Below are 23,747 nucleotides of genomic sequence, written 5' to 3'. Positions count from 1 at the left end.
TAACAGACCACTTTTTTGACTTTAAAATTTACCTCACTTATGTTTCCAAGGGAAAACTAGATATATTTGCTATGGAGAGACACACGGTGTCTTTCTAAATGTCCTTTCTTAAGTATGGCTACTGAGGAATTGCAAATGTGGCAGCAGCACCTCCTTTTTACAATTATGAAGTAGTCTGCAGGCTCTCCATTCTTCATAAAAGTTACATGCTTTAGATATTTTTGAGGGACTTGTTTTAGGATTAAAAGAAAGCACTTTTTAGACACAAAACACAGTTCAAATTCACCAAAGTTAAATGCTACTGCAGCATTTCACATCAAGTGCACATATTTGTAACTTCAACTTTACTGTCATATGTACTCGGTACAATGAAAATCTTATTCTGAGAGTCCTCTGGCAATAAACAAGAATATACATCAACAGAAAAGAAAACACTTCGGTGCAAAAAAATGCAAAAACAAACAGAAGAGTGCACAAGCAAATAAATAAATGATTCAATATAAAGCTCAGGCATATATGGTCTCAAGATGGCCTTCCATCCTCCACACACAAGCTAGCCTGCAGTGCAGAGGGGAGGGGCAGTGGATGCATTTTATTTATAAGCCCGATGTCAGCCTTATTGTTCTAGCTGCTATACTTTTGTAGCATCTCCAGGAGTATGAACATTCATGTTGTTGATGGGTTGTGTCCTTAATAATGCTATGTGCCGCCCTGAGAACTCTGGTGTTATAGATATCCTCTAGTGCAGGGTGTTCTGTTCCAATGGTATTTTGTGCCAATTTTACCATCCGCTGTGTAACCTTGCAGTTCTATGCTGTATTGTTCCCAAACCACACTGTGATGGAGTAGGCAAGGATGCTCTCATTGTGTATTTGTAGAAGTTGTGGAGGATAGTGCTAGGCAAGCCAAACTTCCTCAGCCTTCTCAGGAAATACAAACACTGCCTGGCTTTCCCTGCCAGGTCTGTGATGTGGTAGGTCCAAGCCAGATCTTTAGATGTCAATACTAAGAAATTTAAATGCTCTGTCTCTCCAATGTATAGTTGGTGAATGCTGTCCCTTTCTCTGTGTGTCAGCCAGTGCATCAGCAAGGGCTGAAACGCAAGCTTTGAGTGCATGTCCAGCGATGTTACCTGGGCTGGCTAGGTGCCTTCCACGAGTTTAGACTAGTACCCTTCCTGCCCATTGACTCAGTGTTATGGGCCTCAAAGTGGGCATGGAATTCATTAAACTCATCCGAAGAGAAATAGCTGTCATTAGTCCATCGTCTACTTCTGTCTCTGTACCTTGTGATGTTTTCCAATTCCTGCCAGATACAGTACTCAAAAGAGTATCTATCAGCAGTAGTGTAGTGACCTTACAGTTTATGTCTATTTCTTCTTGGCTTCTCTAATAGCTCTGCATAGATCTATCTGGATTTTTTTGTACTCGCTGGCATTGCCCAAGGTATATGCATTGGAGCAAACATGAAGGAAGTGACCGGAAGTGATCGCTGGCGTCTTGTCTGCCACTGCTTGCCGGTGCTCTGTTTGTGTAGTTTTTCCTAGTTGCTTTTCACTCGTTTTTTGCCTTTCGCATCGGATCTTCCTTCGCCTTTGCATTGGATTAAAAACTGAACATATTTGCGTCCCTTGCCTCCTTCGGCCTTAACACGAGCCCTCGTAGAACTGTTCTTTGCTGGCTGCAACCTGTGTCGGTAAGTGGAAACTTTCTCACTGATTCTCTGCTCAAGTAACTAGCCGAGTACTTGCGGAAATCCCAGTGGTGACGGTCTACTGGAAAACGTGTTATTTTAATTGGGCTGAGTAGGTACACAAGGGGTACATTGCTTTGCTTCCAATCTGGAATTTGCTTGGGTGACTTTTGGAAGTCTACTGTGATAAACTTCAATTGGTTATCATAGATTATTATGTCTACTTTGCTATCTAATGCAGTCACATCTTTAAAACTAAAATACTGTATTCACCAGATGAATTGAACAAACTATGAATTGCCTGCTGATCTCCTGCTGCACCGCGGCATACGTTCACAGGGGCTCTCGTCATCGTTTTTGCCTCAGCAGGAGTAACAGCGGGTCTATTCCTTCCAGAGTTTGTCTGCATCTCCAAATCCTGTTCTTCGGGGAGGGGAGGTGGTCTCACAATAATACACCTTAAAGACTTAAAATTATCATCGATACCTCTTCCAGCGTATCCATCCTTTGAACTGTTAGCTGGCAAACTCTGCAGACCTTCACCTATTATAATTGCTGTTTTATATAGTGTTTTTATTGAACTTTTTACTGTTTTAACAACTGTGTGTGCAGTGTCTACTAATGTCACCCTCACGGGTGATTTTAACTACACGTTGACATGCCAACTGATGCACTCACAAATGATTTTAATGAAATCCTTGACTGTTTAATTCAATATGTCAACTTTGACTTATAACAAGGGTAATTTTTTTAGACTTAATTTGCTGCTCTGGTATCACACCTCACAATCTTATTCCTACTGAATTACCTATCTCAGATCACACAATGATCACATTTGACGTTTGCTTACCTCTCAGTAAATCAAAGGTTCAGCGTATAATTTCATTTGGTAATGTTAAGCATGTAAACCCAGAGACCCTTATACATTTATTGCAATCCCAGCCTGTTTCTCCTTCCGCTATCAAACCATCAGAATTAGTAGACCACTACAATGCTGCTCTGTCCTCTGCCTTTGATACACTAGCTCCCTTAAATACATGGACGGTTTCTTTTATTCGCACTGCTTCCAGGTTTACATCTGAACTCCGCCAGCTCAAAGCCATAGGCAGACAGTTGGAGCGCCTATCTAAAAAGATGGGTCTTGTTGTACACAAAGAAATGTACTCAAATCACATGTTAAAATACAAAAATGCTCTCTCTGCTGCCAAAACTGTATACTATTCTAACATTATCAATTGTGGAAGACGAATGTTCTCTTCGTTCCCTTGTACTAATTCATGTCTGAGAAGTAAGCTTTACAAAAATATGTAATAGCATGCTTTGTTTTTAGCAAACAGAAAAATATTTGTGCAAAGGACTCAAGGTCTGAGCATTCCACACGAGTCTGCCTCATCACGTTTTCCCTTAGCTTACATCTGAACGCCATAACAAAAGGGGCCAAGAAATCAAGTTGCATTGAAGGGGCTCAAGGATTGTGTATAATAAATTGTTGACTGTTACATTTTATAATGATATTAAATCACGCATTCTAGGGGTATAAAACTGGACCCCACCCAACAGACGGGTTTCAGAAGAGCCCGGACGCTGTCATGTACATTTGATTGTCTGCTTTTCTGGAACGCTTCTCACCGTGACTCTGAAAATAAAGCTGCTTTATAACCATACCTGCTGTCGGGTCGGAGTTTTCGTCCACACAATACAGGAGGGAAAAATACTATAGCTCTTTTTTCTACAATGAAAAGGATAACTACACCACCAGAAAGTGTCGCTCACCATAACCTTTGTTAAATACTGCTGCACTTTTTTGCCAATTTTCAAAAATTGAACAAAATCCACCAGCAACTTGCTTCCTCTATTTCTGCAGAAAATGACATACTCTCCACTATCACCCATATTCCCCTACCAACCAACCTATTCTCAGATTTCAGTTTACCAGCTGAAAATATCTAGGAGCTTATAACAAAATCTATTTCCACATGCCAATTAGATCCAATACCTACAAGCTTTGTTAAGTCTTGTCTGTCACATATTTCTCCCATGATAACTACTATAATTGACTCTTCCCTTACTACAGAGATGGTACCCCTCTCACTAAAAACAGCCTCAATTACTCCAATTCTGAAAAAAACTGGTTTAGACCCAAATATCCTTAACAATTATCAGCCTATTTCAAATGTTCCATTTATATCTAAAGTTCTTGAAAAGATAATTGCCTCTTAACTCCAGTCCCATCTTTCAAAAATTAACCTTTTTGAACAGTTTCAGTCTGAGTTTCGCCCTAAGCACAGCACAGAAACTGCCCTGGTCAAAATCACAAATGATTTTCTCTGGGTAGCTGACATGGGACTTTTATCAATTCTTGTGCTTCTTGACCTCAGCTCTGCATTTGACACCATATCCCATCAGATACTTTTGAAACATCTAGCTAGCTTTGGAGTCTGTGGCCTTGTCCTCCAGTGGTTTTCTTCCAACCTCACTGATAGGAAGCAATTTTTCAAATAAAGGGCTTTAAATCTGAGAACGCAGTTGTTACTCAGGGAGTTCCGCAGGGTTCTGTTTCAGGGCCGCTTCTTTTTCTCATTTATATTTTCCCCAATACGTAGTATCTTCTGGCACCATGGTATTAAGTTTCATTGTTATGCTGATGACACACAGCTATATCTATCCACTAAATCCACTTCTGTTTTCCGTCCAGATGCTCTTATGGTATGTCTCCACGACATAAAAGGCATGGATGACTCACAATTTTCTCCAACTAAATTTCAATAAAACTGAGGTGCTCCTCATTGGCTCTAAACCTACACCTGCTAAAGTTAACCATTCTTTCATTTTAATCCACAATATTAACACAAACATCTCTTCCCAAGTTTAAGAGCCTGGACGTTATTCTTGACAGTACCCTCTCTTTTTTCTTCTCATATAAGTAATATTTCTCGGACTGCCTTCTTTCATCTCAGAAACATTTCTAGACTTCGTCCTGTTCGTACACAACACAGTACTGAAGTATTGGTTAATGCCCTAGTCACCTCACGTATGGATTACTGTAATGCTATTCTATCTGGCATCCCACAAAAACGTATCCATCGCTTACAACTTCTTTAAAATTCTCCTGCCAGGATAATAACCTGTTCTAAATCCACTAAACATATTACACCTATTCTCTCTCAACTTCACTGGCTCCCTGTTAACTACAGAATATAATTTCTTTCTTTTGTGGTTCGTCCTGCGTCCACTTCAAAACCGGTCCCGCCCACATGCAGCCGACACGGCATTTCTCGATTCCCATTCGTCCTCTTCCACACCCTTCCCCATGCTGCCCGCGGCTTCCCATACACCCCCACGCCGCTTTTCTCGATTCCTATTCCTCATTCAGACTACCGCGTTCCTTCCTCTTCAAAACCAGTCCCGCCCACGCTGCCTACGGCCTCCCAAACACCTTGCTATTTTCATTATAGTGTGACAGTTGTTTCCTAAGCCTTTGTTATAATATGAACGACAGGATCTTCTCTGTCGATGGGTTTTTGTACAACCTCATCTCTATTCTGCAATCCGGCAACTGCCTGTTCCTATCAGTGGGTTATTTCTTGACACAAACGGTTGACGAAGGCAATGCACCGTTTTCCGTTCCTATTCTTACACCGCAGTATGCTACGGCGGGCGTCGGCTATCTAGTACAAAATACTGCTCTTAACATTTAAAGCTCTCCACAACCTTGCTACCCCCTACCTCACTGATCTCCTACAGACTTACACTCCAGCTCGCTCACTCAGATCTTCATCTGCCGCTCTACTTTCTGTACCACACATCAAACTCAGTTCTATGGGAGCTTGAGCATTCTCTCATAGTGCTCCTTAACTCTGCAATTCTCTTCCCTCTCAAACAAGTCAGCTCAATTCAATAACACAATTTAAAACTGCCCTCAAAACTTTTTTTTTCAAACTGGCATACCAATTGTGAATTTTACACTGTTACTGTCAGTTATCTTTGTTTGTTTGCTAATTATTGCTTTGTGATTTATCACTCTCTTGTTTTTGTTTTACTAATGTTTAATTTTATTGTAAGGTGACCTTGTGTGCTAAGAAAGGAGCCTATTAAATAAAATGTATTATTATTGAAGCACAAAGTGGACCTCTGAATTGATCCATGGTTTATTGTTTGCATATGACCAGATGTGTTTGAAGGACACAATAAAAATCAGTTCAAGTGCTTATGTAGCTGGACACTACTACACTATAGTCATCGAGGATAACAGTGCCATCCTCATTCATATTAGCAGTCTTAAAATCAAACCACTAAGTACACTGAAAGCAGTCCTGAAGCTCCTGCTCAGTTTCTTCTGTTCACAATTTAACAGTTTTCCTTACAGTGGAAACTTGTTTGAGGAGCTGTCTGTATGCTGAATAGAGGATGCAGAGATATGATCGGACCATACAAAGTGAGGGCGAGGTACAGACTTATATGCCTCCTTCACATTAGTATACTCATGAACTAGTGTGTTTTTCTCCCATGTAGGAAAAGTAACGTGATGTTGGTATGCTGGCATCACAGTTTGTAAGTTACAATGGTTAAAGTCACTAGCCAATGTAAAGACTGTTTGTTTTCTTGTACATTTAAAACCTCATACAATGTCCCCATGGCAGCCAGGGAATATTGTCTGAAAACCAGGTTTCAGTGACAATCAGCACGCAGCAGTCTCTCACTTCTCGCTGGGACAAAATCCTCGTATTTGAGAGATCGAACATTTCCAAACAGAAAGCTGGGGAGATGTGGTCTGCTGACCCTAGCCGTCAGCTTAGCATGTAATCCACCTCTCTTGCCTCACCACCACTTGGGTCACTCCTTCCTCCGTCTGTGTTCTTCACTCAGCTCCTTTCTTCTAGCAGAGGAAATAGTCGTCGGTGTTGTTGTTTACCAATCTCTGTCATAAATGATCAGTGCAGATGAGGTATGTCCATCTAAAAACTGAACAATTAGCAAGACAAACAAAGATGGTTGCAGGAGGAGTACACAGAGACCTCAGCCATGTTGGTAGCCATCTTTAGTACAGGTACGACTTACAAACAGGGCTGCAGCTGCGACGCATGCACCTCAGTGACTGCTGCTCCGTCATCTTCGACCTGGGGACGCTGCAAGCAGTGACTGGACGGAGGCTGCAGGGGGGCAATTTTGCTCGTGCAGTACAGTGACCCTCAGGCGGCTCCCAGCGGTGACCTGTGGTCCATAGCCACCGATGCCACAGCCATCGCTCGTGTGCAGGATGGAGGCTTGATGGGGTGGTTCGCTACCCGCTCACCACGCCGCCGCAGCTACTGCTCCTGACTGGACGCAGGCTGGATGGAGCAGAGTGGGCATTTCACTGCCCGTTCACCACACACAGCTGTTCTGTAGTGTGCCTTGGGTGTCTGCCTGTTGAATGGGGGCAGTGGTGGGCGATTCACTACCCGCCTTTGGCCGCACCGTGTTAGTTCTCGGTGGGCAGACGCTGCAAGCAGCATACTGTAGTGGAGATGACTGTGTGGTGGGCAGGTGGTGAACCGCCCCTTGCCGCCCCCATTCATTCTCAATAGCAAGCCTGCTTATACTGTTACGCACATAGCAGGAACTTTTCTCTTGTCAGTATATGAGACGTGTTGACGATGGGTGCCTTCCTGATGTGATAGTGTGTACACTGCTGTGCAGAACAGCTCATCTTAACCTTTTGTCTTCACCCTTCAAGAATGTCTCTGAAACACAAATCTGATGCAAGTGCTGGTGAAAAACCATCACCATTGAAAATAAAGTAGAAATAATAAAAAGGTCAGAGACAGGTGAAACTCCATCATTCATTGGCAGAGCACTTGGTTACAGTCGGTCAACAATAGCATTTATTACATACATATTCAACTTTAGTACAAACCTACAGTCACTATCTCGTACATAACCCGGGGACCGCCTGTATTTAATCTTTCCAAATTTGTGACAGCATTAGCAAAAAACCACCATAACGAGCTGACCATGGAAATATTACACCCAAACAAAAGCCAAATTGACCAATGCTCACTAAAGAACACTGACATTCATGAACGTTTCTGTAATACTAGTCCATGTAAGAGTATAAAAAAGTAAGAAACACAAAAATTAGGGAAGAAAACCATGCTTAATTAATAGACAGAAATTTTTCAAAACTGAATTTTGGTATTTAATTCCTAAATTGTGAGTAAAGGTTCTCTGAAAAGAGCTGCAGCATCAAATTTCATATCCAAATGAGAAAAGAATATAAAACAATTGTAAAAATGTAAATAAAATCGTATTTACCAAAGAAAGAACTAGAACTTTTGGGATCCAGTTCAACAAAAACAAACTAATTTAGAAATGATACTTACTAAATAACACCACAAATGCACCTAAAGGGTCAACCATCTAACAGCTGGGAGAGAGTTAGACTCATGCCTGACAGCAGTTTTGCCAAACTGTCAACACTTGGAAGGGTAGTAAAAGGACACAATTTGCTGATATGTTTGTTGCCACAAGATTTAGCGTTCAATTCATCCACTGCAAAACCTCTCTGTTTTTATCAAGAGCAAAACTAATCCTAAAGTGTTTGAGTAAACCAATCGATTGCACCTATATGAAAAGGGTGACACCTTCCATAAAATGTTTTGTTTTAAAAAAAGTTAAATAATCCAAGAATGAATGCAAAAAATGAATGCAAGCGAAAAATGTTTTGAGATCGATGTGTTGCCTTCACCCCCACAAGATAGCACGGACACATAATTTGACAAGGAAACTACAAGCCAAAATTTGCACAAAATTATCCAAATCACGTATTGTTAAGAAAACAACTTCTGTCAGACCAAGGTGAAATGGGCAGTGGAAGCCTCACCTTGACAGTCCTCACGAATTTGTGTGCTCTAATGATGCATACAATGAAGACCTTATAAATAAGCATTCAAGCACCTATACCTTTTATAACATTGCTTTTGAAGCAACAGTGTGGTTATTGACAAGCAGAAGCAAATAAAGCAGATTGAGAAAATGCATACAACTTGGTAAACAGACACTAAAGTGTGTCATTTAAAATGGCAAGTACAATAATCAAAGTTTACCACAGTTGTTAGTGTCATATCATTTGACGTTTTAACCATTCTAAGCAAAAGACAATGGCATCAGCAGTAACTTTCAAAGTGTTTTAACAGTAAAGAATACCCTTATGAACCTCAAAACCTAGATTGATGAGACAAGAGTACAAAATTGACAAAAACCAAAACTATGTTCTACAACGTATCTACCTATGGAGGTCCTTCGGAAAAAAATATTTTCTCACCCAAATTACACTAAGAACTCTCATTGAGCCTCTCAACATTTTATGAAATCACAAACCTTTTTTCTTGCTATGTGGCTTCAGAAGTGTACCAGTGTTTGAGGTTTCAGTCAGACTTTTTATTTTTTTCATGAACTATGGAAAGCTCAGGATATATTTTTGCAGACACTTAATGCCCTGAAGTCTTTTAAATATGCTACTTGTCTCTTAGTACATGTCTATTATTCTGCCATTCATTTTGAAAGGAAAATCTAAACAGTTCAATGCCTCTGGTGGAATCAAGCACATTTCACCTCTTAAAAGGTTTAGAACATGAATGATATTTCAGATGTTTAGAAATTGCATTAACTACAGACTCAAACACAAACATGGAATGCTAGTTTATTAATCAATATTTTGGTTAAACACATGTGTTTAAGACGTTGTAAGCATACAACTGGATGATTTTAAACATGGATTAAGGAACACAAGTAAATTGTTTTGTAGAGGTTTTCATATTGTTTGCTGTTGTCCAAGACTATTTTATCAGAAATATCATCTACATTCCATACGAAAGCATAACATTAACATTTTTTCTCGGCTATCATTGCAAACTATGGGGCAAGTAACTCACAAAAAAATAATTTTGGGTGTAGTATTCCTATTAAACATTACATCCAATAATGTTGACAGTATAGAATAATCAGATAACCATATTTTTAAACTACCCCTACCAAAAAGTACTTTTAAAAAAATGCAAAGGCTTCCACAACTGTCAGGGAAAGGAAACTGCTTTGACAAGTGCATTAATTTTGGAAAGAATAAAATCTTACCGGTTTTGGCATCTTTCGTTGCCTGTTCTCTCTTCAGCAAGATTAATAATGAACTTCTTCCCATACAGTGGCAAAATCTTTAATAAGCTAGAAAGGAAGCAATAAAAATACCTTAATTTTCTACAAAGAAACATTTGTTTGTGTAAAATGGAAATTTTATGCTAAGTAGAAAAGGAGCAATAAAACCCCAATTTGCTAAATGAATAAAGGTGGTTTAAAAACAAAAAGTAAAAAAAAAAGTAAAGATTAATCCTGCTTGGAAAAAAATATGCAAAGAAAAACACAATTATAATCAACTTATTTTGTACAAAAGCCGTTATTGCTGTAACAATAACTTAATTGTCAAATTTTATTCCCATTCTTTTATGTAAGTTGGATGCAAATACCAACTTTGTGCTAACCATTTAATATACAATGCATAGCATAAGCCAGCAAATCATGCATGTTCCTTTGTTGTGGAAATGGTGGTGATCCAATTCCAGTCAGTCAAAGAGAGATACGCACAGCATTACTGCATATAAAAAGTAATAGAGATCCACTATGATCCTGAAAAGCATATGAAACTAATGTTTTAGAAGTCAACAACCTTGCAAAAAAAAAGAAATTTGCCTTCTTCGTACATACGTTTCTCCGGAGGATGCATTAAGTACTTGTGGGAAATGCTGTCACAAGCCAAAGACAATCCTTCAAGCTGGCAAGTATGCACATCAACAGCTAGTTGCACACACACACACACACACCCCATCATCCAGAGTTTACTCATCTGCCATTAACAGCAGCCAGTGGCAAAAAATACAACTGTTGGAACAGCAAGCTGAATATGGGATTTTGGAGCATAAAGCATATAAAGATAATTTATTGTTTGACAATGGTAACAGCTCTTCAGGACTGGCCAGTAATAACATGACATCTTCTAGATCAAGTGATACTGAAAATTACAAAAGTGATTTTTGCTTGAACATTAAACTAGGATGCCAATTTGGAATGTGAAAGTTTTTGCTTGAACATTAAACTAGGATGCCAATTTGGAATGTGAAAGCTTATCACAAAAGTGCCAGGTTGTAGTTCACTGGATCTCCTAGGCCCAAGTGAAATAAATAGATCAAGTACAGATGATCCTTTGCAGAATTTTAGTTTATTCTAAATGAGAGCATATTGGATATATAGTTGTGACTGAGCCCAACTTGGGCACAGCAACTGATCTATCAGCACAACTAAAACCAAAATACATGGTGTCTAAGTGCTCCAATGTCAGGTGTGATACGCTGCTGGCATTCTTTGCAATTGAAGGCATAAGCCTTACATTGAAATGTACTGGTGAATAAAACTTTTACATTAAAAGTCTTATGGACAGCAGGTCACAAATTAAAAAAAAAAAAAAAATCATTTTAGCCTACTTGTCATGTGCCTGTGTTTTTGCCTTTTTCAAATGGCACAATGCGGTTCTCCCAGTTAGGTTGTATATGCTCAGCAACTTGAAGCTTGTTTTTGAAAAAACAAACACAAAAAACAATTTAAACATAGGATATGAATCATGGAGTATGTTGTAACAGTATTTACAAATATTATACAACATTGCATCCATATTACCCACACCTAGGGGCAGGCATGTAGTATCCACATATCAGACACAACATTAAAACCACCTGCCTATCACTGTGTATGTTACCTGCCAAAGCAACTCTGAACTGTGGAGTCCATGCCTCAACAAACACTCTGAAGGTGTCCTTTGGTATCTGGCACCAAGATATTAGCAGCAGTTCTGTTAAGCTCTGTTGGTTGTGAGGTGAAGCCTCCATGGATTGGGCTTGTTTTTCCAGCACATCCTACAGATGGCTCAAATAGATTGAGATCTGAGGAACTTAGAGGTCAGTCATGCCAACACCTGGTACACTTTGTCATGTTCCTCAAACCATTCCTGAACATCTTTTTTCAGTGTGGCAGGGCAAATTCTCCTGCTTGAAGAGGCTACTGTTAGAACAGTATAAATATTGTTGCAAAAAGGGATGTACATTGTCTGCAACAATTTTTATGTAGATGATTCTCCAGACCACGCCAGCTTCTTCCATTGCTCCATGGTCCTGCTCTAACACTCACGCACCTAATGTAGGGATCTCCAACAATGGACGGGGGGGGTCACCATGGGCACTCTTACTGGACTGTGTGGCTATGCAGCCCCATTCACAGCAAGCGGAGATGCATGGTGTGATACCTTTCTCTCAAGGCCAGCAATGTATATTCCAGCATCACTTCCGAATGGCAGGAGCCATTTTCATGAAACTTGGTAAATATGTTTCTCATTGATTGACTAAAAATACTGTAGGGAGAAATCAACCCTAACCCATCCCCCTTCTGGGTGGGGTGGGGGGTGATCTTACAGTCTTATATGCATGTTATCATCCAGTTGACATTCTGAACCACCACCAGAGGGCAAACTGGAGGCGACTGCCAGCATTCTTTATGTTTGAGCACCACCGCGTGCCTGTTGCTTTAGAAATTAAACAGAGTTGGCCGGTGCAGGGCATCAATTATAGTTTTATATTTAGTATATGATAATATACACACAAGACTGTACGACAAGCACATTAGTGAGTCTTCATTGCTTGTTAATTTATTTTTAAAAATAAAACAAAACACTGTTTTCCTCCCAGGCAATGCTGGGTATTTCAGCTAGTTTGCTCTATAGTAATGCTTTTGTAAGATCAGAACATATAGGCTTGTCATCATTCCCACATGCATCAATGAGCCTTGGGCACCCATGATCCTATCACTGGTTCATCAGTTGTCCCTCCCTTTGGCACTTTTTATAGATACTACATACCAGGAACATCCCACAAGACGTGCAGTTCTGGAGATGCTCTAACCTAGTCGTCTAACCAATCACAATTTGGCCCTTGTCAAAGTTGCTCAGGTCCTTATGCTTGCCCATTTTTTTCTGCTTTCAACATATTACCTTTAAGAACTGGCTGTCAGCTTGCAAGCTGATATATCCCACTACTTGACGGGTTTCACTGTAATGAGATAATTCAATGTTACAGTGGACACACTATCAAACACACTACTCACACCATGTTATACAGTGTACTTTGTACATACAGGATTAATACTGACAAAGTGACTAATCTTTAAAAACATCTAATGTTAGAAAGAAACACTGGAGCACATTTTGTGGAAAAGCAGAATGCAGTTCAACCATACTTCAGATACAGCTTACTATGCAGAGAAGTGTAAAATTTTGGTGGAATTAAGCAAATTCAAATTGTATTTATTTTTGCATTGTTTTTGAAGCAAGTTTTATTAAAGGCAAAGCAGAACTAAAATAAAATTCATAACAAAGCATCTGTACAGTAAGCACATGTTTCAAGCGGATAACAGAGTTGAGCCTTCTTGCCCTCAAACAACCAGGTCACAGGTTATTACTGAGGCTATATGTGGAAAGTATACACTATTCCCCATATCCAAATGGGTTTTCTCTGGGTACTCCCTTTTCTTTTCATATTCCAGAGTTGTGTAGGTTAAAAGCAAACTTAAGTAAGTCTGGTGCATATACAGAGTATAGTAAAGTTTATTACCTACATGTGCAACAAATAGTCACTCTCTGGCACTGTGATTAGGAAGTATGTAAATTTGCAATTCCACAACAACTGAAAATTCAGCAGTGCCATACCAGTTCTTGATTTAGATCTCTTAAATAGAGTCATCTATTAGTATGTTACCAATCTGATTCCTGATAAATGTAATTAATTATTATATATATATATATAAAATCTCAATGTATACATTACACTGCATAATGTTTCTTGCCTTGTGCTCCAAGTAAGATAATTGTGATCAGAGATTTTTCAGGTAAGGAACACAGATGTTTCAGAGCAAGACAGTTATTTAAAAAAAGACTATTACTTGATCTTGTATGTCAAGGTGTACTCACATTGGCAATTTGTTCTGTGCCTGAGCACGTTTGTCCACATGTAACCCCACAAGGTCTAGTCTGTTTGGCTTGTGTGATTGCTCCATGCCAGGCCAACCATATTGTGCCCTGGCCTTCTTGAAAGAGGTGGGCCCAAACACGGTTCTGTAGCATTCAGGAACAGTGTGATCACTAAACTTGCCCGAGCATGGAAAACAGACAAAACTTCAATGATGCAACAAGTCAAAGAGTGCACTTCTCATTTCATTCAATATCTTTTGAATTAAAAACAGGATTTTATTTTCATCTTATAGATGAACGTGAATTGTAATTGGCAAGAAAAGCTACAAATTCCTCCCTAAACATCATTGGTCACAGTAAAAAATCTTGTTGTATGTGCAGCACAATTAAAAGCAAAGTGCTGTGCCGCACATAAATCTTTAGGAGGATAGAGTGCTGTCCTGCCCTACATGACTCCAAAACAACCACAAAATAAGTAAAATCGTTTTGACAAGATACTGTCACTCCATGTTCGGATCTTGTTTTGGCTTTACACAAAGTCACATGGTCATGACAAAAAAGTGTGCCCGGCCCGAGCCATGAACATTAATTAAGCGCAGTGCGAGTGCAAGCCAGCAGGGGAGTGGGGAACAATTGTGCTTGGGCACGGTACGGAACAAACATGACTTGTGTGAGTACACCCTTAAAATGCATTATACAAAAGAAAGGAATGTGAGCTGATCTGAAAAATTCCAATATTATTAATGAGTTATTGTTCCTCTGGAGCTACTTTATCTTTAAACAGCTTTAGGTATAATCTGCTGCCAAACTTATGTTTTTACTTTACAACTGGAGTTTATGGTGGACCATATTGTGCTAAATTGACAGTAATTGTTGATAACTGGATCACAAAGAAAAGCATAGAAAGACGATTTTGTACAAGATTTCCTTTACAAGGCTACCAAAACACAGCCAAATATGTAAAGCTTTTAACCCAGTGTTTTCAGAAAAATACTGTACATTGCAGCGTAGCAAATCAATGCATTTGAACTTGTCTATTCTGTACCCTGCACTTGAACAATATTACCCAAGCTACTGTATGTCACAGAGCTTATAAATCAACACACTCGTTATAACCACAGGCTATCTATCCATTAAATTCTTTTAAAAGTATTTTTTCTGGTCAGGGTCATAGGAAACCTAACAATACTTTTAAGAAATAAGGACTAGGCATAATTCAGTTTTAACTACAATACTTGACACTCATTTAAACACTAACAATCACATACACAAAGACAAACATAAGACCTCTACTTTCCTGACAACTTAATGTATTAGTAGGTCTTTTAATAACTTTGTTAAACTACTACTGTTATTTATCATAAACCATGATTAAATTAAGTCATTTTATTATCTTAGGTTCTTCTGGGGTTTTGCGAGACTATCCTGATACTATTAAATAGGAAAATGATTGAAAGAAAACTAATGAGTACAGTTAAAATGTATAGCGATTCACTTAACCGAACATCACCAATAGTCACTAAAAGATTAAATGTTTTGAAGCAGAGTCGCAAGGTCATTGGTTTACTGCAAGAAAAGGGTCATTCACTGCACATCATGACCTACATTATCAACAAATGAACAACGCTTTGATACAGTATGTTCAACAGTGTTAATCCAAAAACACTCAGATATGGAAGCCACTTAGCTTAGTACCAAAAAGGAGCAGCACAATATTTATAAAACAAAAACCCGTGCACAGATTCTAGGTTTACAAGATAACTTCACTAAATGTATTTTTAACAAAACAAAAATGTTTGAGAACAAATATTCAGTCATTGTTGTCTCTCCCAATTTATAATAAAGATTGCAAATACCCAAATAAATTAAATCTGCCAAACTACAAGCAAAAAGGGGACGTTTCAGAGAAAACCACAACATCAATGACACAGCCTCTCAGTTTTGGCTTATTTTTTGTCCAGAGTTTGCCTAAAGCTGCCAATAGAGACTTAAATTACCTGCTAAAGTTTAGTCTCTAATGCAGAACTACAAATGTGCAAAGCACTCCTTAATCGTGCTCACATGCAACTGCACTGTAAGACGTCTTACTTGCAGGGCTGTAATATTCTCTAGGAATTGTGCTACTTGCAGCTAATAGGCAACATATGCATCTTGTTTTGTGGTACCTAAGTGTATCACCTGCATTTCTATTATAAACAGATAATGTTGTTGAAAACTGAAAATAAAAGTTTCAAGGTAAGGTTGCTACGCTGACAGATCATGGCAACAGAGTGACAGTGTTTGTTACATTCGGAATTTTACAATACACTCCGTACTATAATGAACTTCCTTAACAGATTTTCAAAAAGGCAGCTAAGAAGAACAACAAATTAAACAAAACCACAATACTGACATTACAGGAATACTTACTCTACCTAAATATTAGTGAAAGCAGGAAATTTTACCTTGGTCTGCAAGATTTACTATTACAATACTGTAGAAGTTAACTCTGTCACAGTACAACAGTCAGATAACCAAATTGCTTGCTCCATCACAAACAAGGCTGCATGCCATATGTGGTTTTCATAAAATGTTTAATAATTTTACTTTTTGTTTATTACCCTATTTCTGACAGGTATCTTTGCAACTGTATAGTGTATAATAAATTGGTTAACTGTTGGTAAGAGAAAAGCTCACTTTGCTTCAAGATCCAACACAATACCCAGAACCCAGAAAACAATCCTTATCTCATCCATGGACTTGACTCACATTTTAATAAAAAACAGGTACAAAAAAATAGATCAGTTATTACAATTTGATACATCTACATCACATTAAAAACTAAAGTATCTAATTATAATTAAGAAATGTGTCATCAAAAACATTTTTAAACAACAGAACCTAGTATAAAATAAAATGAAAAGCTTCAAAGGTAGTTTTTACATATTCAAACAGCATTTAAACTAAGAAATGTAGAGTGTTACAAGTAACTAAAGAGGAAACCTTAAAATTACCTGTTAAGGATACAAACAAGCATTGAGAACATGAAAACAAGTTTAATATACTAACACTTTATAAATTATACATATCCGGTTTTCTAAAAAGTGTGACTCCGTGAAAAGCGAACAAAACGATATATTTAACAAGTAGTACAAATGTACAAATTTAAAACAGTGACCTGGTTTAGCCAAGTGGGATGCTCCCAAAGTGTTTTGTCGCTAAGGGGTGACAAACACTGACACCAGTAGACATACAAATGGACAATGAAGTTGTTCGGGGAATTTTTGTTATCGAGGACACATTTTGAATGCGTAGGTAAATACTGTACAGTATGACGCTGGGGAAAGTTTTTCTCCATCACAGGTACCTACATGTTTTCACCTGATCGTTCCCACCAAATTTAACAACGTCTAGTTTAGGAAAACAAACAAGGAAAAAAATCTACCTATCGAATTAAATGATGCAGTCGTCGATTATCCACTACAGCTACAAGAGTCAGAATAAACACTAAATCCAATTTCCAGCTCTCTCTACGTGAACACTCGCTCACGCGACAGCAGAAAAAAAACGGCCAACTGCATCACCTCCACAGAGTTCAAGTGGGTGGGGGCAACAAAACCGCCCCACAACGTGCTTGACGCAAGAAACCATCGAGCCAATCGAACTTCAACCGTGGAATACGCAGCCAATCGAATGTAGCGCCGTCGTGCTCCCTGGTATATTCCAGATGGAGCGGATCCCGTACAGCGGAAATGGTATGCAGCAAAATTTTACGCTGAATTCTTAGCGTGCGCCGCTCCAACTACATGCTACAAGCTGCTCGAGTACGGCGCAAAGTGTTTGTCATTTTCCCCTCAATAGAAAGAATTTGAAGCCAGACTTTGCGTTAGAGACACGTTGCCTAGTCAATCACTTTCAAGGATGTTTGCCAACACACTTGAATCATTAACTTTCACTTCACGTCTCCAATAAGTGACAAATCATTCCATATTGCCGAATTTTACAAGTGAAATTCTGTAACATTGCTTCAAGTTTTTCAGGAGGAAGCAGACGAAAGGTAATGAGTATAATATAGGGGGTCTCTTCTCCTCACAACTCATCCGGACACCGCTCACCTATAAAAGGTGCCACTGTAGTACACGCATTAAAAACAAGATAACATTAACGGTATGTGACCAGAAATAAGCTTACCGTTTCCAGAGAACTACTACTGCAGGCCAGTTGCTTTAAAACACATTCCTATTCAACTGCTGCAGGCCAGTTGCTTTAAAACACATTCCTATTCAACTGCTGCAGGCCAGTTGCTTTAAAACACCTTCCCATTCAAGAGAATATAGGCTGTTTTCGGTCAAGAATGTCCCTGTTAAATAATAGCGCTAATAAGTCTCCTCCTTAAGCGCGCGGGGATAACCGTCCCACTGTCATTCCTTCAAACAGTACGGAGAATGGGGGGGGCACTTTAAACTTTCGATACGTCATTAAACTTTCAGCAAGCCGCGATCCAGTCTACAATGCACACCACTGTTACACACTGTATGATTACCAGAAAATTCGTTCCGCGGATATTTGATCCTCTATACGGCGTGTCAAGGAAACTTTCTCAGTCTCCCAAAAGCACTAACTGGCCTGGGGCCTGCAGAAGCAACATCGGTAGCCGAAACCCGGCGCAATTGTCAAGGCTAAACACAGCAAGAGACACACGAAGATGCACAGCAGGGACTTACCGTCAAAACACCTATACTCTCCAGCGGAGTTCAAAGAAGACCAAATAAATATGGTAAATAAAGGTATGTAAAACGGACCACTTCCCGCTTTCCGCTTCACTCTCTCACTCTCTCCCTTTACACTGCCTCCCCAATGCGTGGCGCTGGTCGTGGTATTGAACTCCCGTGAGGTTCACGGCTGTGCAATTGGAGACATGGAGCGAGTTACCTTCTCTGCAATATGGCCGTCCGGTGACGTGAGGCGTGGCGGCGAACGGGAGTGGGAGGGGGTCGTTGGCTTGACCCCTACTCTAGCACTCCGGAGCAAAAGCTACGCCGAAATTTCGGAAAGGATAATTACAGCGACGTTAAAAATGAAGAATAATGGTTGCTTGACTTATTAAGAAATGCGTGCTGTAATCCTGTGCATAGGGCAGTAAAAACAATAATACCCAGTTATCTACAGTGTAGTTATGTAGTTTAGAAACACGTTAATTTATGGAATATATTAATATAACATTTATATGTGACTGCTAACATTGTAACAGACACAAATACTAAATTGAAGGAACTGACTGGACCTAACCACCGGTTGAGGTACCTTCTGTACAGTTTGCATGTTCTCCCATTGTTAGTGGGGAGATTTCCTTCAATGGTGCCTAGACATGCTCTGTCAGTTTGATGTGTGAACTAAAATGGGATTTGCATCAGTGTGATCTTCAATGGACTACCAGAAGATTCATTTTTGTATTGCACACATTAACACTAATATAAGTGCAGTCTCCCATTGTTGGTAAAGACAGCAAAATCATTGAAAACGTGGGTGGCATAGTGACTCATTGAAAAACAAGCGTAGCCATAAATTTTTCACCCTCATTGAAAAATGCTTTGATACTTCCAGTGGACTGATCATAGATGGCATTATGATTCATGTACTTTCTCATCTTCATCCATTCATCTGCTACACTTGCCTTATTCTAAACAGGGTGACAGGGAAGCAGAAGCCTATCCCAGCAAGCATATGGTGCAAGGCAGGAACAGTCCCTGGACAGGGCGCCAGTCCATTGTAGGGTAAATACACTCACACCAGGGCCAGTTTAGCATTGACAATCTACATAAGCTATATATACAGGGCGCCAGTCCATTGTAGGGTAAATACACACACATCAGGGCCAGTTTAGCATGGACAATATACGTAAGCTACATATCTTAGGGACAGTGAGAGGAAACCGGAGAACCCGGGTAAAACCTCCACACAGAGAATATGCCAACTCCACACATGGAGGACCCAGGACAGAAACCCTGGTGTCCTTACTCGTTGAAGTCAATTACTAGCTATGCCCTTAATTTAAAAATGCTGCTTCTTAACAGATTTTGGACCAAAATTTGTGTGTTGAGCAGATTATAGTCAAATGCATGCATCTTAGCTTGGCTGGTAATTCTTGAGATTCTGTGACATGTCATCCAGATATGTTGTATGCTTGCCCACCTTGTTCTGGAAAAAGCAGGTTAATAAAATGAATATATTCCTAATATACTGCCATGCTATTACATATGGCCTACTGTGTTTTACGAGCCTTAATAAATCGTTATTGTGCTCAGCAAAATTAACAACTTAAACTCTAATTTGTGTTCTACAGGACAAAAATATATTTAAATTGATTACGCTATAAGTAGAACAACATTAAAATGTAATACAAGCCAAAGAAAAAATATACTATTGATGGGAACTTAGAGGAATGTTGAAAGGAACAAAAAGAGCACTAGGAAAAAACTAAAGCACAGTGGCAACATAAAATTCAGCCATGAAGTAACATTTTGCAATCAAGTAAGAATATATTGGGTTTAAATTCAGAACATAGGAAGTGACAAAAGAGGGTGTTTTCACAATGTGTCTCATAGCATTCTCAAAATACCTTAATTAAATGCAGGATTGCAGGGTGTGAGTGCCTGTAGCAGCACTACATCTGGATTGGGCACCAGTACATCTTAGGGCCCACTCACTCACATAAACACACTCACACTAATGCAAAGCCAATATTAAATTGCTAATTGATATGTTATAAGCCTTTTGGAATATAGGAGAAAATTCATATAAATGAGAGAACATAAAAACATCCAGGAATAGGATACAAAACCAGGATATTGAACCAATAAAGCAGCAGCACTACCCACCACCCACATGTTTCCTATTAATATTATTATTATACATGGCACACACCTTTATTCAGGGCAACTTATAAAACTGAAATATGTTAAGAAGATATACACTTTTATTTATTTATTTATTTACAGTTAGATCTCAGATGGGTTAGATGGCTTTCTTCAAGATTTCAGTTATTTTATATGTTTATATGCACAGGAATTTTGAAGTGTCATATTGACAGCTTTCCCATTTGTAAACTTACATATGATTGGAAACTAGTGCTGTTAAAGCTGATGATGGATGATGTAATTATTATACAGTATTTGATTAAAATCTGATCTTTATTAACTGCAGTGTAGTCATGATGTTACTTGAAGACCACTCGAGTAACAACTGCAGTGGTAGCAATGACAGTGAGAGGTAATGAAGGTGTAATTCTTAATGACATAGTATTTCTCTGTCAGTGTCTTGGTAAAATGTTTGTTCATATGACTGCTTTTAAATTGTTTATTTTATTAGAAAATCAATTGTTTTTTGGACATTCATGTTTTACACTGCTTGCAGTGATACTGCAATACTTTTTTCAGTGGTTTACTCTTCAGATCATTAACTACTGCAGCCTGCACAGACAGTAACACAAAGTCCACAGAAGAACAATTCGTTCTGGCAAAGAGAATTACATAAGTAAGTTCTTCTTCTGACTGTAACAAAAACCATGTCTTTTAGGTACAACACTACACACAGGGACATTACATTTTTGAACAGAGCTGTAGTTACACGTGGAACAGAGAATCTGTTTTCTTTTTTTTTCTTGGAGAAATATCAGAGTGAAGAGCCATCTGCTAGGTCAACAGTAAAGAGCCTGAGTCCTACTCTTTGAAATTGATACTTACAGGATACTTATTTAGTTAGGAGTTCAATAACATTGTTATTAGGAAGACAGCCACCAGACAACAATGACATAATGCTGCTGCAACTCTTACTTTGACAAGTTCAAGTGCTGATTTACAGAGCTTTTTAGGTGATTATTTATAATAAATTTCAGTAGTCTCTTCTTGCATCATTTTTATGCACTTGTCACTTTTGTTTAAATTAGAATAACATTTAATACCCCAAATTTTATATTTCCTTATTAATACATTAGCCACACTGATGAAAAAATAACTATGGAAGCCCTCTGAGTGCATCAGACTTGGAAACATTTAATTAGAAAGACACTTCATCATCACAGGAACTACCCCAATTAGATGTTACTTTACAAAAACCTAAAGCTAAATATTTTTGTTAGTATTTAAGCACTTATCCTTTACCTGTAGAAAAATGTTGGCAAAGTGATTAATGTTCCTGCAAGAAAGTTTCAGAGACTAGGGTTTTAAACCCACTGTAGTAAATATGTTAGGATTTTCTCCATGTACTCCAGTTTCTTCCCACATTCAAAATACATGCATGGTGGGTTGATCTGATACACTAAAATGACCTTGTAATAGTAAGTGTCCCCGTAATGGACTGGGACCCCCATCAAGGGTTGGTTCTTGTAATAGTAAGCGTCCCCGTAATGGACTGGTACCCCCATCAAGTGTTATTGTATTCACATGAAGCTGCAGTGGGCATTGTTCCTACTTCCAGGGCAGCAGTAAGCACAAGGTATGATCCCAGCTTGAATGAGATGCCAAATCATCACAGAATACACACTATTTCACTCCTACTACTCTAGGTCTATTTGAAGTCACTAATAATAGATCAGCCATGACATAGGAAATTTATATGATTATCTAGAGCATGGCAACGGAAGTCCAGAAAACCATGTCAGTTTTGATGTTGCAATGTAGAAATAAGATTGCAGTTTGTTAGCATACTGCCTTGCACTGCTGCTTCACAGCTTCAGATAACTAGGTCTAAATTCTGATTTGATTTGACTGTGTTTCTGCACAGTCTCTATATCTCCATGTTGGCGTCAATGTATAAAATGTCAGGATACAGTTGGTATGAAGAAAAGAAATAAATAATCATGCCTCTTTATCTTTTCAGTTGAGCAGAAGCAGGAAAAACAGTACAACTGAAATGGAGAAGGTAATGGAGCTACAGAGTAGCCCACAAGCATTTTCTTTGCCTCTTTAGCCTTATAAAGAACATCTATCCATCCGCTATCCAACCCGCTATATCCTACAGGGTCACAGAGGTCTGCTGGAGCCAGTCCCAGCCAACACAGGGCGCAAGGCAGGAAATAACCCCGGGCAGGGTGCCAGCCCACTGCAGGGCACACACACACACACACACAATTAATTTAGAATCACCAGTGCACCTAACCTGCATGTCTTTGGACTGTGGGAGGAAACTGGAGTAACCAGAGGAAACCCACACAGACACAGGGAGAACATGCAAACTCCATGCCGGGTGGACCCGGGAAGCAAACCCGGGTCTCCTAACTGCGAGGCAGCAGCGCTACCCACTGCACCACAGTGCCACCTTATAAAGAACAGCACTAAATTACAAAACACCAGTACGAAACACTGACTAACATGATGGAAAAAAGTATGGACACAGAAATAATACAGCAGAAAAAACAGCAGTTGAATAGAATATTATGAGATCGGAGGTGATTAAGAAGCACACTATTGTATTGTGTATATACTTACTGACTGCTTCACAAACTGCCAGATGTTTTATTTAAGACATTTTATACTTGGAAGTGTTTGGTATAACAAACATTATCAGAAATAATGATATTTATTTGAGAAGGATTTGCAGTTTCGGAATACTTCTGTGACTAGCATTGTTGTCGGAACTTTTGCTGGAGGAAAGTAGTAGTAGTAGGGTAGTTTGTATTTTTCCATTTGCTTTTCAATGAGTTTCCTATAATAGCTCCAATCCAATCAAGCTCTTTCTCCTGATGTATTTCTTTCAAAATAGTTGTTCTCAACTATTGTATTTTTTTCTTCGTTCATATAAATAACGTGGATTTTGGCAACAAATTTATGTTTACTGGCATAATCTGACATTTATGAACAAATTTGCTGCCTATCATTCTTCATAAGGAAAATTAGATTTTGTCATCTACTGTTATATGATACTCTGCGGTGGGTTGGCACCCTGCCCGGGATTGGATTCCTGCCTTGTGCCCTGTGTTGGCTGGGATTGGCTCCAGCAGACCCCCGTGACCTTGTGTTCGGATTCAGCGGGTTGGAAA

At 39.0% G+C, this 23,747-nt stretch overlaps 1 protein-coding gene across 1 annotated transcript in view; it reads right to left on the bottom strand.

The window, feature by feature from the left end:
* Positions 1–18,640, bottom strand: part of LOC120523026 (radixin) — a 102,277-nt gene extending 83,637 nt beyond the window's left edge. Inside the window, exons 1-2 of the mRNA XM_039743949.1 lie at positions 18,436–18,640; positions 9,805–9,891 (exon numbers count right to left, since the gene is read on the bottom strand). Coding sequence (XP_039599883.1) covers positions 9,805–9,816 — 12 coding nt within the window. The 5' untranslated portion in view covers positions 9,817–9,891; positions 18,436–18,640. The remainder of the gene's footprint in view (positions 1–9,804; positions 9,892–18,435) is intronic.
* Positions 18,641–23,747: the final 5,107 nt, after the last annotated feature.

Source organism: Polypterus senegalus, chromosome 2 (genome assembly GCF_016835505.1).
Source record: "Polypterus senegalus isolate Bchr_013 chromosome 2, ASM1683550v1, whole genome shotgun sequence".
NCBI classification, from domain to species: Eukaryota; Metazoa; Chordata; class Cladistia; order Polypteriformes; family Polypteridae; genus Polypterus; species Polypterus senegalus.
The sequence above is the reverse complement of the archived record's forward strand: the minus strand, read 5'-3'. Positions and strand labels throughout refer to the sequence as shown.